The sequence below is a fragment of the Geotrypetes seraphini genome, chromosome 11 (assembly GCF_902459505.1).
Source record: "Geotrypetes seraphini chromosome 11, aGeoSer1.1, whole genome shotgun sequence".
NCBI lineage: Eukaryota > Metazoa > Chordata > Amphibia > Gymnophiona > Dermophiidae > Geotrypetes > Geotrypetes seraphini.
In genome coordinates, this window is record NC_047094.1 from 5,414,475 (window position 1) to 5,434,392 (window position 19,918).

Genomic DNA, 19,918 nt, shown 5'->3' on the forward strand with positions numbered 1-19,918 from the left:
CTTGGACGTGTATTTTTAAGGGGAAAAAATGGTATTCATTCATTGCACTATTTTGTTAATGGCTCCCAAATATCCTGAAATTTCTTAATTTTCATTAAGCCCCATAGGAGGTGTCGAAACAGAGCTCTGAATTGTTGTGTAGTAGCATGAACTTGCAATGAGATTCAGCTAAGTGTTTTTCTTTGATAGAACTTTTTCCATGAACTTTCTTAATTTTTCTGTGAACTTTTTATTCTATTTATTGCATTCACAAACAACTTTCAATGAACTTCTTCAGTGTTTTTTATGAAGTTTGAAAATCAATTATTAAGTGACATTATGAAATTCTAATGGGATTTAGTCACGCACAGCACTTTCATTCAACTTCTTAGCATGAATTTTTATGTGAACACATTGCGCTTTCATATTTTTGATATTTATTGTTGATTTGGGGAGTTTATTAAGCTTTTTCCTCTTCTGAATCGGTGTGAAGGTTTGTTTAGACTTATACATTGCATTAAATTGGACTAAAATGATGTATGGGGCAGTTCTTATTTAGACTTATTGTCTGGTGCTGGTCACCTATGAGTTACTGCCCGTGCCCATAGTCCCTCACTCTTGTGAGATGGGCCCATACTGATGTCCATTATTATCATAATTTTTCTTTCATACTTTAAACTGTATTAAGTCCAAACATTCTCCCCGAGGGAATTCGAGTGTTAGCCAATTCTCAGATTGGATATTATATTGGACATTATCGACAACAAGTTTGTCCTTAGGGTTTTACTTTTTGAGCTGTTCAAGGATTCCCAAGACAGGAAATTTCAGGATTTCAGGATATTGGTCCAGTCAAGGATTCTATCGTTACTAGACTTGTAATGCAATGTTCTCAGGAATTTTGGAAATCAATGAAAAATCTTCAACTGATCCAGAATACAGCAGCAAGACTCATATGCTACAAATTAAGGTTCAATCACATTACTCCACTACTTACAGAATTACATCGGAGAAGCAGGTTGAATTTAAATTATGTTGCTTAGCATTTAAGAGTCTCTGTGGAGATGCCCCAACAGCTTCCCTAGATTCACGAAACTACTAGAAAGATCAGCCGAACAACGAAACTGATTTTTTCATTCTCTTTTTCCTTTCCCTGAAAGGGGTAAAATTTAAAGGGATGCACTGTAAATCATTCAATTATTGAATCGTAAAGGTTTCACTTCCTAGAGAGATTTGAACCACTAACTGGTATGTACTGTGCAAACGTTTGAAAACCTGGCTGTTTCAAAAAGCTTATATGTAGTTTTAGATCCTGGTCTAAGATAAAACCTATAAGCGATGATCAGGTATTTGTATTAGAACTAAACCTATGACATGCTATCTGCAACCTTACACTGTATGTAAAACTTTGTAATGGCAATGCCTATTGTAACCCACCTCGAACTCCGTTGTGCGAGGTTTTGGCGGGTTCTAAGACTACATAATAATGATCCAGGAGTGTGTTGAGAAGCACTGATCTAGAGACCTGTTTGACAAAGTGCATTGGAAAAACGTTCTTGAAATGTTTTATAAATTGTACAGATGACATGACTACTCCTTTTTTCTCCAGATTTCTACAAGGAAAGGCATGAAGGTGGATACAGGCGCCCTGATGGCTCTGTGTGAAAAAACTGAAAATGATATTAGATCGTGTTTAAATACTTTGCAGGTGTGGAAGCCTTTATTCACTTTGATATTTTATAGGAAAATATTTTATGCTTACTATGTGGTACTTAGGTCACTGAAAAAATGTCTTAGATGAGAACTATGTGGATATCTTCTGTCTCTTTTAATTTTTAACTTGGCAAATAATTGTTCTTTCCTATGTTGCTTTACAAACTATAGAGTGTGGAAGGGCTCTATTGAGTCCCTGATCAATTTTGCGGAGTTCCTATGCCTCAAGTAATATAATAAGGGATACCAGCCTTAGTAGGTCAGGTCTTTAGCATAATATTTCAAGAGTTTCAGAGCTCTGTGGGATGAAGCATGACTGCAAGATGACTCCCATCACTTTCACTTTCACTGTGCTTTCCATAGACAAGCAGGCTTGATGAGGCACACCAGTGGGTGGCATGTCATTGCAGTGGGTGAAATAGTTCTCCTAGAACTCAGACCTGGGAAACATTCTGAGCGTGTGTGACCATTTTCATGCATAGCAGTCTCTTTGGTTCCTTCCTTCAATTTTGGTTTTTCTGCCCTGCCAATCAAACAGATGTAAAACAAGATTGAGGAGGGAGGCCATACATCCTCGGATCTTTCACTGCTTCTGAATTCTGGAAGAGCTGTTTTCTGCACTGAGGTTGTGCAGTGTCCTTACCCCTTGTGTGCTTAATTAATCCTGTTGTTTACAGGTAAGCAAATTTGCTACTTTCTCTACCCATTAAGAGTACACAAAAATGAAAAGTAAAGCCTTATGGGACAGTAGAAACCATAAGAACATAAGAGTTGCCATACTGACACAGACCAATGGTCCATGAAGCTCAGTATCCTGTTTCCAACAGTAGCCAACCCAGGTCACAAGTACCTGGAAAGATCCTAAAACAGCAAAATAGATTTTATTCTGCTTGTCCTAGGAATAAGCAGTGGATTTTCTCAAGTCCATCTTAATAATGGCTTATGGACTTCTCTTTTAAGAAGTTATCCAAACCATTTTTAAACCCTGCTAAGCTAACTGCTTTCACTATATTCTCTGGCAGTTAATTCCAGAGGTTAACCATATTTGCAGTTTTTGATAAACTGATTTGGAAACTGCTAGACTTAATCATCTTAAGAGAAGTGTAGATTCATCAGCTGAACATATTGTAATTTTCTGGACTGTGTTAACTTGTAATTTTTTTTTTTCTCTTTGTGTGTGTGTGATTAAAGTTTTTGCATGGTCGAGGCAAGAAGGAGCTAAACACAAGAATGGTTCAGACAATGAAAATAGGTTTAAAGGACCAGAACAAAGGACTGTTCTCTGTCTGGCAGGAAATCTTCCAACTCCCTAAAATGCAAAGGTAAAGAGAAGCTTTTGTTGCCCATGGGAATTCAGAGAATTTGAAGGGTGCAGTAGAAGATATTTAATAGGTGGCCCTATCTATAGAAAATGTATTCACTACCCCATTTTTTTTCCCTTTTCAAAAGTAGAGGATGAAACTTTTGATTTCTGAGAAAGTCAGGTGGAAAGATGGCAAACATTCAAGTCAATATTCGAAACAAATTAAGCCTGCAGGAGAGGCTCCTATCCACTTAAATCGCTTTGGCGGGGGGGGGGGGGCACCCCACCCTCTTAACCAGCAGTCCGCAGAATATCTGCTTTGACTGGCCACATTTAAAGTGAGCAGGTCGGGGGCAGTATGATGAGGAGCCCACAGTTATGTAGCTAATGGAAATATTTAGTGTTAGAACCAAATTTTGGACAGCTTCAAAAGCTCTGCAGACCCTGCGTGAATATCTACAGAACATTTTAAAGACAGCAGCCTTTGCAAGCCCTCATCCACCCACCCAGACCAGCCACCCTTCTTCAGACCTGGAAACCCCCTCATGCCCTACTGGACCACCAGGAATCCCAGGTAGGCTTTGAGGAGGGAGAGGGGTTTCCTTCCTTGCCAGAGAAAGGGTAATATGAAGGAGGGCAGTTGTTTCAGTTTGGGGAGGAGAGACAGAAATGCTGCTATCTTAAAAAGTTACATGAGCCCTAGCTGAATATCAGCCAGGATTCATATAATCTCCAGTGGCCAGTCCTGCTTAAATTAACACCAGATAGTCATTTCTGGTGCCCAGACGTGGCTAATTTAGCCAGCAACAGCTTTTTAAAAAAACAGCGTTCAGCCTAAGCTATCTTTTTAGTTCTCTATTAGGTTCAAACATATGTTTGTATGGGGCTGTCTGCTTCCCTGATTCACATGCCAGCTTTGAAGAGTACCTGCTGTACCTAAGGACATTCATTTCCCTTTTATTTATTCTAAGAATAGAAAACAATTTGCCTATTAAATTTGCATATATGGGACAAAGTATTCACAAACCTTTGCATCTTATATTGCATTTTATTTGTGGATTTTAAGTTTTTGGGCAGCATTCTTCAGTAAAAATGCAGGATAGAAAATGAAGGGACTTAGGAGAGAACCTTCAGTAGATATTTCATATCTATGAGAAAAAGTGCTTTGTAAATTAAGACCCAACATGTTAAGTATGTATCGTAATTATAAAAGCTTGTGGACTGATTTTTAACTTCATTATAAGGGAAATAAAACTAGAGACTGACTTTCCTATCTTTGATTGTCAGGAAGCGGATTGGTCAGGATGTCTTACTGCCAAATCACTTTGTACCAGGAGATGAGAATGAAACCTTAAATGTGCTGGGCCGGACCGTGTTGAACGCTGTATCACAGAGGTTTCATAATATTCTGCATGTGACGACTTCCTCAGGGGAGTATGAGAAACTCACCCAGGTATCTATGCCTGTGCTAGTGAAAGAGGGTAGGGAGGACTTTTAAATGATTTTACTACAAGTGAAATTTTACCAGAGGAAACTGATTAAATATATACAGTATTTAAAAAAGCTCTACATAAATAATCTGTTTGCATTGAGCAATACCTATAATAATTTTTGTATTTTTGCCAAGTTAAGTGTAACTGCTGTACACCTAAATTGTAATTATTAATGCATGTGTTAATGAGATCTTGCTGCTGTTATGTATTGTGCGTTTGTATTCAAGGCAAGCTACAGCAGAGATGTATGAACAGGATAATTTTGGTGAAGTTACAATGCAACAATAGGGGCAGTTTTCAAAAGTGTCTTCATTGCTAAAGTCCTATAGTCTCTGCACTGATTTTCAAAGTGAAAATACACATGTACTGTTGCTATGAAAATTGCCTTGCTAGCAAAATATCCACAAACGTTTTACCATACCATTCAATTTCTTTTATATCGCAAGTTTTGACAAGGATTCAGTGCGGCTTTCTATAAGATTTCTAATTGGTAATCATGAACAATGACATATAGATCAAGGGAAGAATGTCTATGCTTTCAAGATACTGGTTTGAAAAGAAGAAATAGGTCTTTCTTTATTGTCCCTCCAGACCGGCACAGACAGATGGGTTTACTCTTCTCTGCCAGCAGATGGAGTCTGAGAACACACTGAATTCTTACAGTATAAGTGGGCTGTGTAGACCCTTATAGAACCAGTCTGTTCAGTCTCCAGCAGGTGAAGGTGGTAAACCCGTGCAGCCTTCTTTTTTATGTCTTGGGGGGGGGTCTTTTGGAAAGGTTAGGCTGTGGCCTTTTTCTCTGTTGGATTGAGCTGGGAGTCCTATGGGGGGCCCATTAAACCTTGGGGGTATCGCACTCAGACGACCGAGTCCCTCCCCCCATTTGCCCCTCCCCAATTTTTCTCTAGTGGTGCCTCAACCGTATACCTTGCCAAGACACAGTAATTTGATGCTTGATCTCAATGCTCCAAATGTCCCGAAGACCAGTTTTTGGTTTTTTATTCATAAATCCAGATATTAATTTATACCACTGTGCGGCCTGGTGCCCCAGGAAGTCCACCTGAAAGCATAAGAATTCCAAGCTATATTGATTAGTGAGATTTTTCCATTCACGTAGTTTTCTTTGCAGCATGCAGCGCTCTCAGCACACCACCAGTAGCTGACCCGGAAGTCTTCCCCGATGTCAGAGCTGGCGTCGGAGGGAAGTCTTCCCGTCTGCTACGTGTAGCATACAGAGCCCGCTGCCCTGCGAAGAAGTGCGGCTGGAAATAGTGCTGCCCTTCAGCAGCTATGGTAATTAGGGCAGCCTGCAAAAAGATCGCTGGTGCACCTGAATTCTCGCTGCCAGTCATTGTGCTGATTCTAGGCTAATGGAGATCGGAGTTCAGGTGCAAAAGAGCTGAGTCTTATCTTTTGAGGTACACAGAAATGAAGAACCAGCATGATAGGGGAGTGGCCAGTGCTTAGAAGTCTGGCAAAGGGGGAATTTGCATCGGACTTCACTTTGAGAGTTATGTCCAGGACTTCTGAGAGAAATAGGGCAGAGATCTCATCTGATCCAAAAAGCCACATAAATCGGGCATAACAGAAAAAGTTCCCTTCAGAGGAGACACTGCCCAGGAAAAGGATCTAGGCTGCCCCAATTAGCTGAAGGTGAGACTGGGAGGCCTGTGGGGAAACCGGAGGACGCTGTAAAGAGGAGGGGAGGGGAGATTTAAAAAAGAGGGGGGTGTTAAAAAAATAATTGTATTTTATTGTTGGTTTAAATAAAGTAAGGCTTAAAAAAATCAAAACTTTCTGAAGTAATTGCTGCTTTTTATGGGGACAAGTAACTTTTAGGGGGGGATGGGAGGGGATTCCTCGTGGGAACAGGTGGGGATGGAGGGATTCCTCATGGGGACGGGTGAGATTTCTGTCCTCGCACAACTCTCTAGCTTTCACCCCAGACCTAAGCACGCCTGAGAATGTTGGTGGATCTCTGCACATACCTTTAGCTAGGATAGAGGCAGTTTTCAGGCTGCCCAGGTAAGTAACTTGAAAATTGTCCTGCTCCTTTATGATTCTGTAGTAAGAGCCAGTGTCTGTAGGAAGGTCCAGCTGGTGAGCGATGAATTGCCAGACACATTTTATCATCCTGAATTTTTCACTTCCCAGTAGCTGGAGAAAAATGCTAATATATGATCCATCCCTTCTCTCTTTCATTATTCCCAGGGTCTGTACGACAATTTCTTGAACATGAGGGTGAAGGACCCTAGTCTTGGTACAGTGTGCCTGGCTCTGGACTGGCTGGAATTCACAGATATTCTGAATATGGCAGTATTACATGGACAGAACTTTCAACTGATGCGATATCTGCCCTTCCTACCTGTGGTCTTTCACTTGTTCTTTGCATCCGCTCATGTGCCCAGAATCTCCTATCCCAACAGCCATTTTGAGGTGGGTAATATAAAGCACATGAAAAATCTGTATGTTAATACACTTTGGTTTGGGGAATGGGGAGGTTTATTTAAAAATTATTTATAACCCGCCTATCTACAAATCTGGGCAGGAAACAATAAAACATACAAAATCAGTGACAAACTCACATTCAAATTTTTGAAATGAAATAAAAATCTGTTTAAGCTGAGTTGTTTAAACAGGGTTGTGTTGTAACTGTGGGATAGGTTGATGTATTTTTATTTCCTTTATAATTAAAATATTTTACATTCTTTGAGATTTAGACAACAACTTTATGACCACCCTAAATTCTATCATCCTAAGCCTTGGGGAATGGCTATGCTCATATGCAGATGATCTCGTATTTATTTTAATTCCTGCAGATTCAAATCTTTCAAATCTGTCTAAAGTTCTAAGTGGAGTGCAAGAATGATCAACAAAGCACACTTTCAATGATCAACAGACCACACTTGGAATACTGTGTCCAACATTGGTCTCCCAACCTAAAGAAGGATATAAAACTGTTGGAGAGGGTGCAGAGACGAGCAACGAAGTTAATAAGAGGTATGGAGAACTTGGAATATGAGGAACGACTCAAGAAACTGGGACTGTTCTCCCTTGAGAAGAGAAGGCTGCGAGGGGACATGATCGAGACGTTCAAAATGCTGAAAGGCATCGATAAAATAGAGCAGGAAAATAAATTATTTACATTGTCCAACGCGACACGGACAAGAGGACATGGTTTGAAGCTAAGGGGGGACAAGTCCAGGACAAATGTCAGGAAGTTCTGTTTTACGCAGCGAGTGGTAGACGCCTGGAATGCTCTCCCAAAGGAGGTTATTAAGGAATCCACTGTGCTGGGATTCAAAGGCAAATTAGATGCACATCTCCTTATGAGAGGCATAGAGGGATATGGGTGACTAAAACTACATCAGGTGTATACCTGACTGGGCCTCCGCGTGTGCGGATCGCCGGACTCGATGGACCATGGGTCTGATCCGGAGATGGCAGTTCTTATGTTCTTATGTTAAAAGCAAAGTACTATGGTTCGGGCTGCAGTCACACTCAGTTCCATCTTCTATCAAACTGGCAAATGGAGTTAGCTTTAATGTTAAAAAAATACTGCAGGTTTTGGGAGTCATTCTAGACAGCTCACTGAGATTTGAAACTTGTCAACAATTTAGTTCGAAAGTCTTTTGTTATACTACAAAAACGGAGAAGAGTCGGACCATATTTTTTCCAGCAGCACTACTAGTCTGCTGTAATGCATTATTACCAGGAATTTCATTGAGATTAATGAGAGAACGCCAGCTGATATAGAATACCTCAGCAAGATTTGATCATGGTATACCACTATTTATGGACTTATACTGGCTTCTGGTAGACAAGCAGGTCAGATTCAAATTATGCTGTTTAGCATTCAAGTTCTCATATGGAGAGATTCCCGATAGTTTCCCCAGATATCCTGAATTACTTGTAACTCAAATCCCTTGATACTTGAGACGGCTGAGGGGAGATATGATTGAAGTCTCCAAAATCCTGAATGGATCAATTTTTCACTCGGTCAAAAATTACAAAGACTAGGGGACACTCGATGAAGTTACAGGGAAATATTTTTTAAACCAATAGGAGGAAATTTTTTTTCATTCAGAGAATAGTTAAGCTCTGGAACGCTTTGCCAGAGGATGTGGTATGAACAGATAGCATAGCAGGTTTTAAGAAGGGTTTGGAGAATTTCCTGGAGGAAAAGTCCATGGTATGTGTTATTGAGAAAGATATGTGGGAAGCCACTGCTTGCCCTGGATTGGTAACATAGAATATTGCTACTCCTTGGGTTTTGGTCAGGTACTACCACTGTGAGAACAAGCTACTGGGCTTGATAGACCATTGGTCTGACCCAGTAAGGCTAGTCTTATGTTCTTGCTCTCCATTTCCTAGTAGAAGACTATAAACCAGACTGCTGGATTGGTAGAAACCTCTACCTTGGGGCTTTTGTGAGCCATCTTGTGCCATATTCTATAAACAGCGTTTACATTAGGCCCCACTAGGCATTGTGGTTGCCTAGTAACACCTAAGTTCAGGATCAGCACCTAACCTTTTTTTTTTTTTAATTGGCTTAATCGGCCTAGTAATTGACCACACCGGTTTTCAGCCAATCCAAAAAAAAACCCAACCCTTTAATTAATCAGTTTAAACTCTAAGGATGCTAAATTACGCCTATCTCAGGGGTAGAGAATAGTCATGATTGACTTAGCCATTGTTAGGCGTCAACATAGGCGCAGCCAAATTAGGCAAGTGAAAAGCTGGCCTAATGGAGTGGCACATGTCTCGGACACTTAGGCGCCCCAAGGTGTGATTCTAGAAATGGTGCCTAGCTATTGATTGATAACCGTGGCGTTAGGTGGCATTTAGGCTCCTTGCGTCTTGGTTTTCAGTTGGTTTCTTTACCCTCTTGTTTTGGAAAGGGGACATGTCGATCTGTTGCTTTCTTATAGAAATATTGACTGCTAGGAGACTGCACAGGGTGACATCATCAGGCCAGTGATTCTTAGTCTGCTGCTGGTAAGAGAGAATAAACCAGTGTCTCTCAACTGTGTGCCTCAAGAGATTCCAGAAATTTACTTGACTTTTAAAAATTTCCCTTCATAAGTATACAGTAGAATAGATGACTTGTACGTTGCATACACAAGAGAGTGTCTATGTTAGAGGTCTGCACAGGAACAGGGATCGTGGGAATCCTGTGGGTTCCGCGGGGTTCCCACGGGAATCCCCCCCTAACCTGCGGGAATCCCATGGGGACTCCCCTCTGGCCCACGGGACTCCCACAGGGATGGAAGGCTTTGGAAGCAGGGTTCGTCCTTATAATATAATGGACACGTCAGCCTTAGTAAAAGAGGGGGTTTATAAGTTAATTACCTGAACAGAAAACAAAAAAAGGGTTCCACCAAAGAGATTCCACAAGGAAAACAGCAAAAGAAACTGTGGAATTGATGATCCTGTCAGAAGTAATTGCTGCTTTTTATTGGGAAGGGCAGGGATGGAGGTAATTCCTTGCAGGGATGGGTGGGGACGGAGAGGATCCTGACGGGGACGGGTGGGGACGGAGAGGATTCTGATGGGGACGGGCAGGGATGGATGGGATTTTTGTCCCCGTGCAACTCTCTAGTCTGTGTGCATAAGGATACAACCTCCCAGAAAAGCATCATTCTTTGATGCAATTGGTACTTGAAAACTAATGGCAACTAATTTTAATTTTATTTTTGATGCAGACGTTATCCTAACTTGAGCAACAAAGCAATCAAGGCTTTGTTACCGTTTGGATCTTCTTATCTTTGCGAACTTGGATTTTCAGCTCTTAACAGAAATTAAATTAAAAAAAGAAAATGACTGCAAATAGTGGATAATGAAATTTGCGTTTGCTTGCCGATTATTGAGCTACATTTTGACTTAATTTGCACTCAAAAACAAGCACATCCATTACATTGATTAGCAACTCTGTTCTATCTACCGTATTTTCACGTATATAACGCGCGCGTTATACACGATTTTACAAACCGTGCATAACCTTGCGCGTTATACGCGTGAGCGCGTTTTACAACTTTTTTTTTTCAATCCGATCGGCATCCCCCTGCGAACCGGCATCCTCCCCCCCCCCGCTCGCCTCACCCCCCCTTCCCCCGTGATCCTACATCCCCCCAGCACCAAACATCTCTTACCCGATTGGGCACCAGCACCAATGCACAGGACGTGCCAGTGCCCGAAGATCCTCCCTCGTTGGTTTGGGCTGGGCTGGGCTGGGCGGTGCGGTGCAGGACAGATCCTCCCTTCTTCCTGCGCCGGGCTGGACTAGGCTTTGAGCATTTGCGCATGCTCAAAGCCTTCTGGACTCGCTCTCTATCTCGGAGAGAGCGAGACCAGAAGGCTTTGAGCATGCGCAAATGCTCAAAGCCTAGTCCAGCCCGGCGCAGGAAGAAGGAGGATCTCTCCTGCACCGCCCAGCCCAAACCAACGAGGGAGGATCTTTGGGTACTGGCACGTCCTGTGCATTGGTGCTGGTGCCAGTGCCCAATCGGGTAAGAGATGTTTGGTGCTGGGGGGATGTAGGATCACGGGGGAGGGGGGTGACACGAGCGGGGGGGGGGAAGCCGGTTCGGAGTAGGCGGGAGGAGGTTTTAGCATGCGCGGTATACGCGTGTGCGCGCTATATTAAATTTTTTTAACATAAATTTGTGTTTCCTGCGCGCTATACCCGTGTGCGCGTTTTACACGGGTGCGCGTTATCTACGTGAAAATACGGTACTTTAGCGGTCCTTTTACTAAGGCAAACTAACCGATTGTAAAAGGAGCCCTTAGTTTCACCATAGCTTTAAAAACTTTTAATAACTCTCAAATTTAATTTTTTGTTGGTTTTGCAATTTTATAATTTCAGTTATAATGTGCCGCAAAAAACGTTTGCTCTTAAAAAGTTTGAGAGACACTGGTATAAACCCAGAATGGTCTGGAGGTACTTGAGGAAAGAGAATTAACAGATAAGACCTAATTTCATTTATTCATCCTGTTCACTAAAGGGCATTGAGCACTTTCCAAATATGCACACTAAAGACACACACACATTATTTACAATAAACTGCATTATGAGCAGTGGTATCTCTTCATATTCCACTGTGAACATTGTTATGCCTGTGACGAATCATTGTCTACCAGTATGTTTTATTGGAATGTTTTATTTAACAGGCCCAGACAAAGCTGAATCAAATGCAGAATCTTCTAAATTCCATGATTTGTGAGATAAATCCCTGCATCCGAAGCCACTTGGCACCACAGTCTCTGGTCCTGGAGATGCTTTGTCTCCTGCTTGATGTAATTGCTCCAAAGCTTAGACCCGTGAGTAATGTTTCGATGTTGTATTGAAGAGCTTCGCTGTAAGTGTACAACAGATGGGATTTCAAGTAGAGATGAATTTATATTGCAAATTCTTTAGCACTCTCCAGATCGGTAGAGGTTAAATCTTACAAGTGGGTATATATCTCATCATGACCAGCAGGTCTACCGGTCTGGAGAAGCTAAAAGAAAGTAAATTAGCAGGTAAGAACCTAATTTCTCCTTTGCTTCTGCAACGTTTATATCAGGCGTGATATCCATTTTTGTAAAACAGTGCAGTCACATGCTTGTCAATATTAATGTACCAAGGAAGAGATGCTTTTGAAAGATAAAGAGATAAACGGCAGAGGTTGTTATACTGTAGCTCTCCATATCAAACATTCTATTCTTTAGCACTCTCCAGACCAGTAGAGGTTAATCTTTACAAATGGGTATATATCCAATCATGACCAGCAGGTGGAGACTGAAAACAAAACTGTGGGACAGTATATACTATACTCCCTTCTCTATTTCCCTCAGTCTTCTTTCAGTCTCCAGCAGGTGTTGATGTGATCTGTACCCATCTCCCTTGGTAGGGCTGTTGGAATTTGTTTAGGGGGTTTATAGTACCTGTTTTTGGCTGGACAGAGCTTGGGCGGGCCCTGTTTGGGGGTTCGTCCGACCTCGGGGGTGTCAAACCCGGCGGGTCTCGAGCGGGGTCCCTCCCCCCACTTCCTCCACCTCCCCACATTTTTTTAGAGGAGCCTCAGCAGTAAGCCTTGCCCCCTAAATCAAGCAAGGCATAGTGCTTCGAGAGTCTGTTCTGTAAAAAAAAAAAAAAATCCTGAGGTAGTGCTGGTCTGGAGGGTTGTTCCCCTTTAAGAAAACTGTAAATTACTGTATTTTTTCATCTAACCGGCACTTTTTTATAGCTAGGTCGCGTATGGAGCAATGAGCACTTCTAAAGGGAAAAAGTGCTCATTGTGCTCCAGGCGCGAGGCACTCGCGGCCGGCCTGTGCAAGCGGTGTTCAGGCCGGTGCAGTGGAGGAGCTCTGTCGGCAGCGGCTGCAGGCGCCCAGAGCTCCCCGCCGATGGTGCCTCGCGAGTCGGCTGGGAGCAGTGGGGAAGCCCGGTCTTCCCCAACCGCCCACGGAGGGATTCCCCGAGCCGCCGACGGTCGGGTTGTTGGGGATTCCCTCTCAGCTGATGTTTTGACAGCTGATGCCGGCTTGCCTGTTTTAGCGGCTGGGACTGTTCAGGTTTCTCAGCCGCTACAGGCTATGGAGGGAGCATTTTTGGCGGGAAAGTCGCCATCTTCTCAGTCTGGCCCCTCCATTTTGTCTTCCACCTCAGGTGACCTTCCCCCTGTATTGGAAAAACAGGGGCAGGTTTCTGCTGGGTCCCCTGCTGTGGCAGGGAGTCCCTTGGGACCCTCTTTTTTTCCTTGTGCAGAGCCTATTTTCAGGCGGCTGGGGGTCCCGGTTGCGCTCAGGGGGTTTCGAGGAGTGGGGTTTCCTCCGCGCTCCCTGCGGCTTTGCCTCTCTCGTCTGTTGTGGCGTCCCCTCCTCCTCCTCCCTTGTCCAAGCGTCCGCGGGTGTCGTGGGACGAGGATTTATGGTCGGAGGAGCGTGTCGATCTGGATGAGGACCTGGACCTTTCTGAGGAATTCCAGGACCCTCTCGAGGGGACGGCCGCTGGCGGCGGGTTGTCGGGTTTCCCGTCCTCCGGCGAAGAGGCATCAGTGGTGCGCCTTTTTCAGAGAGATGAGCTGCCGGACCTGATTCAACAGGTTTCTTCGGTGTTGCGTTTTGAGGATGCGCCGCCGGAGACTCCGCGTGTGGGGGACCCTCTGCTACGGGGGATCCGTTCCGTTTCCTGCTCTTTTCCTATGCATCAGGATATTCGGGATATTATACTGGAACAGTGGAAAACGCTGGAGGCGCCGTTTCGTTTGGCGTGCAGCATGGCTCGTTTGTATCCCATCCCAGAGGGGGAACGGGCTACTTTAGCATCGCCAGTCGTAGACGCGGTGGTCTCGGCGATTTCTAAGCGGCATACCGTGCCTGTTGAGGGTGGTTCTGCCTTGCGGGACTCTGAGGAGCGCAAGTTGGAGAACATCCTTAAGCAAAATTTTCAGGTCTCTGCTTTTGGGGTCCAGGCGGCTATTTGTGGGGGGCTGGTCGCTCACGCCGTGTTTCGGTGGGCTGAGCGTGTCCTGGATCGGGAGTCTGATGACTGGTTTCTGGTGGATCAGGAGGTGGCGAAGATTGAGATGGCTGCCTCGTTCCTCTCAGATGCTCTTTATGACTTGGTGCGGATCTCGTCTAAGTCTATGGCCTTTGGCGTGGCCGTGCAGCGTATTTTGTGGCTGCGCGCTTGGGCGGCAGATGCTGCGTCCAAAGCTAAGCTTACTAAATTTCCCTTTCGGGGGTCTTTTTTGTTTGGGGAGGAATTGGATAAGTTGATTCAGACTCTGACGGACTCAAAGGTGCCCCGTCTGCCTGAGGACCGTGCCCGCCCTGCGTCTCGGGGTGGCGCTGCCCGGGGGCGTTTGTGGGAGTTTCGCAGGTATCGCCCTGGGTGTGGGGCTGCTTCTTTCCCGGCTCCAGGGTTTTCCCGGGGTCGGTTATTCCAGCGCATGCAGCCCGTCGGGGGGCCCGTCGGGGGGCAGGGAATCCCTCCGCCGGTTCCGCCGGTTCCCCCGCTTCCCGTCCTGCACAATGACTCCTTGCTGGCGCCCCCTTTGGTTCCGGTGGGGGCCCGGCTGCGCGAATTTTTCCCCAAATGGGCCGAGATCACGTCCGATCAGTGGGTCCTGGAGGTGGTTCGGGACGGTTATGCCCTGGAGTTCGCCCGCTCTCTGCCGGACCTTTTCCTCGCCTCTCCATGTCAGACTCCTTGGAAGACGCAGGCTTTTCGCCAGACCCTTCAGCGCTTGCTAGATCTCAAGGCAGTTGTTCCAGTGCCCCCTCCGGAGTGGGGCACCGGCAGGTACTCCATTTACTTTGTGGTGCCCAAGAAGGAGGGGACCTTTCGGCCCATCCTGGATTTGAAAGGGGTCAACAGGGCTCTCAAGATTCCCTCTTTCCGCATGGAAACTCTGCGGTCGGTCATTCTGGCGGTTCAGCCGGGGAAGTTTCTCACTTCTCTCGATCTGACGGAGGCCTACTTGCATGTTCCCATTCGGGCCTCTCATCAGCGCTTCCTTCGCTTTGCGATCTTGGGTCGGCACTATCAGTTCTGTGCGCTTCCCTTTGGTCTGGCCACGGCTCCCCGGACGTTCACCAAGGTGATGGTGGTCATCGCGGCAGCCTTGCAGTCGGAGGGCATCCTGGTACACCCCTACCTGGACGACTGGTTGATTTGGGCAAAGTCGTTGCAGGAGAGCTCACGGGTTACGGCTCGGGTGGTGGAGCTTCTCCGGTCGCTGGGCTGGGTGGTCAACCTTTCCAAGAGTCGGTTGGTCCCGGCTCAGCGTCTGGAGTACCTTGGGGTTCTGTTCGACACCGCCTTGGGGAAGGTCTTCCTTCCAGAGGCCCGGGTGAGCAAATTGCAATCTCAGATTCGCCTGCTTTTGGCGTCCCGGTGTCCTCGGGCGCGAGATTTCCTCCAAGTCTTGGGGTCGATGGCGGCGTCCCTGGACGTGGTGAGGTGGGCGCGGGCCCACATGCGTCTTCTTCAGTATGCTCTGCTCCGGAGGTGGTCTCCCCAGAGGCACAGTTTGGATGTTCCTGTTCCCCTGCGAGGCATGGCGCGCTGCAGTCTGCGCTGGTAGCTCCGGACCCCTCACCTGGTTCAGGGGGTGGGTCTGGATCTCCCGCAGTGGACGGTGCTCCTTACGGATGCGAGTCTCCTCGGTTGGGGGGCTCAGTGTTTGGGTCACTCAGCTCAGGGCACCTGGTCCACAGAGGAGGCCTCCTGGTCGATCAACGTGTTGGAGACCAGAGCGGTCCGTCTGGCGCTGTTAGCTTTCCACTCCCTTTTGTTGGGCAAGTCTGTCAGAGTCCTGTCGGACAATGCCACGGCGGTGGCTTATGTCAATCGTCAGGGGGGCACCAAGAGCACTCAGGTGGCGCAGGAGGCGGCTCGGCTCATGGTTTGGGCGGAGTCCCATCTTTTGGACCTCTCGGCCTCTCACATAGCCGGGGTAGAAAATGTTCAGGCGGACTTCCTCAGTCGTCACTTCCTGGATCCAGGAGAGTGGTGTCTCGGCACCGTGGCGTTTCAGTTGATAGTGCAGGCTTGGGGGCAACCCCTGATGGACCTGATGGCCACGAGTGGCAATGCCAAAGTGCCCCGCTTCTTCAGTTGTCGCAGGGACGGTCTGGCCGAGGGTCTGGATGCTCTGGTCCAACCGTGGCCAACGGAGGGGCTGTTGTATGTGTTCCCTCCTTGGCCATTAGTGGGCAGAGTACTTCTTCGCATTGTTCACCATCCGGGTCTGGTGGTTCTGGTGGCTCCGGATTGGCCTCGACGTCCGTGGTATGCGGATCTGGTGAGGCATCTGGTGGCGGATCCTCTTCCTCTGCCTCTCTTGGACGATCTTCTGACGCAGGGTCCCATTCCCATGTTCGACCCGTCTCCCTTCTGTCTTACGGCTTGGCTCTTGAAAGGGGTCGCCTTAGTAAGAAGGGATATTCAGATAAGGTGATCTCTACACTCTTGGGGTCCCGGAGGCTTTCTACCTCTCGGGCTTATGTGCGGGTTTGGCGTCTCTTTGAGGGGTGATGCCGGGCGCGGGGAGTGGTCTCTTTTCGCGCTTCCCTGCCTAACATTCTAGAGTTCTTGCAGGATGGCCTGGATAGAGGCCTGGCTTGGTCTTCTCTCCGGGTTCAACTTGCGGCCCTGTCGGCTTTTCGAGGGTTGGTGACAGGTCAGTGTTTGTCGGCCATTCCTGATGTGATTCGCTTTTTGCGGGCGGCCAAGTTGCTCAGGCCTCCCCTAAGGCCCTCTGTTCCCTCTTGGGATCTCAATCTGGTTCTCTCTGTGTTGGTGCGCCCGCCTTTCGAGCTGTTGGATGGCTGTTCTTTGAAGGACCTTACTCTGAAGGCGGTCTTTTTGGTGGCCATTACTTCCGCTAGGCGAGTTTCTGAGCTTCAGGCTTTCTCTTGTAGGGCTCCCTTCTTGGAATTTTCGAGGGAGCGGGTTGTCTTGCGGCCTGTTCCTTCCTTTCTGCCGAAAGTAGTTTCTCCTTTTCATGTCAATCAATCGGTGGTCCTCCCGGTCTTGGGTAGTCGGGAGGGCTCTTCTGAGCAACGGCAGCTGCGCAAGTTGGATGTCGGTCGGGTCCTCCGCTCTTATGTTCAGCGGACCCGGGAATTTAGGAACTCCGATCATCTTTTTGTCCTTCTGGCGGGTCCTCGTCGGGGGGCTGGCGCTTCTAAGGCTACTATTGCGCGCTGGATCAAGGAGACAATTGCTTCTGCTTATCTTCTGAGGCAGAAGCCTGTTCCGGAGTTTCTCAAGGCTCATTCCACTCGGGGTCAGGCAGCTTCTTGGGCTGAGTCGTCGCTCGTGCCTCCAGTGGATATTTGTAAGGCTGCAGTTTGGTCTTCCTTGCATTCCTTTGTTAGACATTATCGGGTTGGTGTGCAGGCACGTCGGGACGCGGTGTTCGGTGAGCGTGTTCTGGTATCGGCCCTTCGGGGGTCCCACCCTTGAGAGGGACTGCTTTGGTACGTCCCATTCGTAAAGATTAACCTCTACTGGTCTGGAGAGTGCTAAAGAAGGAGAAATTAGGTTCTTACCTGCTAATTTACTTTCTTTTAGCTTCTCCAGACCAGTAGAGGTCCCCACCCTGTCTGTTGTTGTTGTTGTTGGGGCTGTTTCGCGGGCAGTTTTTGTTTTTTGCTGCGGGTTCTAGTATTTTTCTAGGGCCGGGGAGAATTGAAGAACAGCGGCTGTGGCTCGGCTGGCTTAGCTGGCGAGCTGTGGGGACATTTTCCTTCTGGTATTTCTCCTCTGCATTTTCCAACAGCACTTGGGTATGTTAATTGTTACTCCTGTTCGGAGTATTGTTTTCTTTCTGTTTTCCAGTTCTTGGTTCTGCTTGGCTATTCGGCAGACTGAGGTAAATAGAGAAGGGAGTATATTATATACTGTCCCACAGTTTGGTTTCAGTCTCCACCTGCTGGTCATGATTGGATATATACCCATTCGTAAAGATTAACCTCTACTGGTCTGGAGAAGCTAAAAGAAAGTAAATTAGCAGGTAAGAACCTAATTTCTCCTTCCTTTTTGTAGTTAGTGTATTTTCAGAATGTTCTACCATGCAAAATAAAGTCAAATAAAGGGCTCAGAAGAATTAGGCAAATAGAGAAAACAGCCCTTTATTTGACTTTATTTTGCATGGTGCACTTATAGCGAAACTGAAATGGATAGCCTAACGGCATGTGACCTTTGTTCTGTCTTATTTGCATATGCATTAGCTGTGTTGAAAGTTTTATAAACAAATAGCAGTAATGTCTGAAAGAAATCTTGTTTCCCTAACTGAGATTTTCTTTTGCTGTGCTTTGCTTTTCCAATCTCGCCCCCTTATTATTATTGTGCTAATCCTTTTGCATGCAGTGATAACATTTAGGGGTACATATCAAGTCAGACTCCATTGGGTCATAAGATTCCAGTGAATTTTGGAGAGAAATAAAAATAGTTTCTGTATCGCAACACAAACTGGTCAAAAATAACACCGGCTAGTAGGAAAAAATTTATGACAGGATACGTATGAGCAATCGGATCTACTTTTTAGTGTCTTCAGGTATGTTCAACCCAGACTGGCCACTGTGAGACTAGGCTTGATGGACCTTGGTCTGTCTCAGCATAGCTTTTCATATGTTCAGGATGCCAAAATGAAATTTCTAAGAAGGTGCCTATTTTATATAAGTCTCTATTAAAGGGCACAGTAATTTCTCTAGGAGGTCTCACAAAATAATTCACTTGAGAAACGCCTATGCATCCCCCCAGGAAGGTCCCTCCTGTCGGAACGTTCCGCAAACACTCCTACAGCCACTTCATCCCCCAACTCAGGAACCAACTCCCCCTGCAAATCAGATTACAAAACTCATTGATGACCTTCCGGAAAGCGGTAAAGACCCACCTCTTCAACTAAAATTACAACCGCAATCTACCCCTCACCCCCCCTTCTACCCTATCTTCTCCATTCTTAACCTGTACTTAAATTGCCTTATAGTCCTTGTACTTAAACTATTGTATAGTCTTTGTATTGTCCAAATGTACCGGTACTCCACTTTGAATGTTTGCTTGTAGGCCGTCCTGAGCTACTGGGAGGACGGGATAAAAATCTAAATAAATAAATTCATGCCAGGTTTGTGGTTGTAAAAAAGAGATGTATATTGTATTAAGTAAAACCAGTCAGCAGGCACACATTTGACTATGATGTGGAAATCATCAGTCCTGTTAAAAACCAAAACAAAACAATGTTACCAGTAATTCTAGCAATCCTCTGCATGTGTCATATTTTAGGGTTAGTTGTGTATGTACTTTAAGACACATTAAAGTAACTGTTCTGCTGTGTCATGTAAGCACTGCCAACGCGTGACATCCCTCTAATTGCAAGACAATACAGGATCTCTACATTCCTACAGAGGCCAATCGCATACTTCCCCTTTTTAGGACATCTTGTTCTTCCAGAAAATAGTAGACTCTTCTCTGTTTTGATGGCTGTGGATTTTTTCACTATTAACACAAAAATGCTTCGGGTTATTTTTTTTTTTTCAGAGGTATTAAAAGTTAATTGTGCTTGGCTTCAGGGTAATAAGTTACATGCTCATCTGTTTTCCCAAGAAACACAATGCATCCTTTTGTGGTTTTCTGCTTTTAGGTATTGTAGTTATCCTTACAAGGTCTTTCTCCTAACAGTGCAGGCCTATTATATCTCTTGTGTTCAGAAATCTACAGGAATGTCCTTTGCAGCTTCAGATACACAGGGCTAAAAACGATCTGGTTTCTAAGTGCTGCTTACAAGAAGTGGTGCAGTAGTTAAACCTACAGCCTCAGCACCCTGAAGTTGTGGGTTCAAACCCACACTGCTCCTTGTGATCAATGGGCAAGACACTTAAGAACATAAGCCATGCCTCTGCTGGGTCAAACCATAGGTCCATCATGCCCAGCAGTCCGCTC

At 45.7% G+C, this 19,918-nt stretch overlaps 1 protein-coding gene across 2 annotated transcripts in view; it reads left to right on the plus strand.

The window, feature by feature from the left end:
- The window catches only part of CHTF18 (chromosome transmission fidelity factor 18), a 103,263-nt gene that overhangs the window by 43,161 nt on the left and 40,184 nt on the right, over nt 1-19,918 (plus strand). For both annotated transcript variants that reach the window (XM_033963991.1, XM_033963990.1), the window contains 5 exons: nt 1,586-1,684; nt 2,881-3,011; nt 4,280-4,445; nt 6,697-6,921; nt 11,656-11,805. In XM_033963991.1, coding sequence (XP_033819882.1) covers nt 1,586-1,684; nt 2,881-3,011; nt 4,280-4,445; nt 6,697-6,921; nt 11,656-11,805 — 771 coding nt within the window. The remainder of the gene's footprint in view (nt 1-1,585; nt 1,685-2,880; nt 3,012-4,279; nt 4,446-6,696; nt 6,922-11,655; nt 11,806-19,918) is intronic.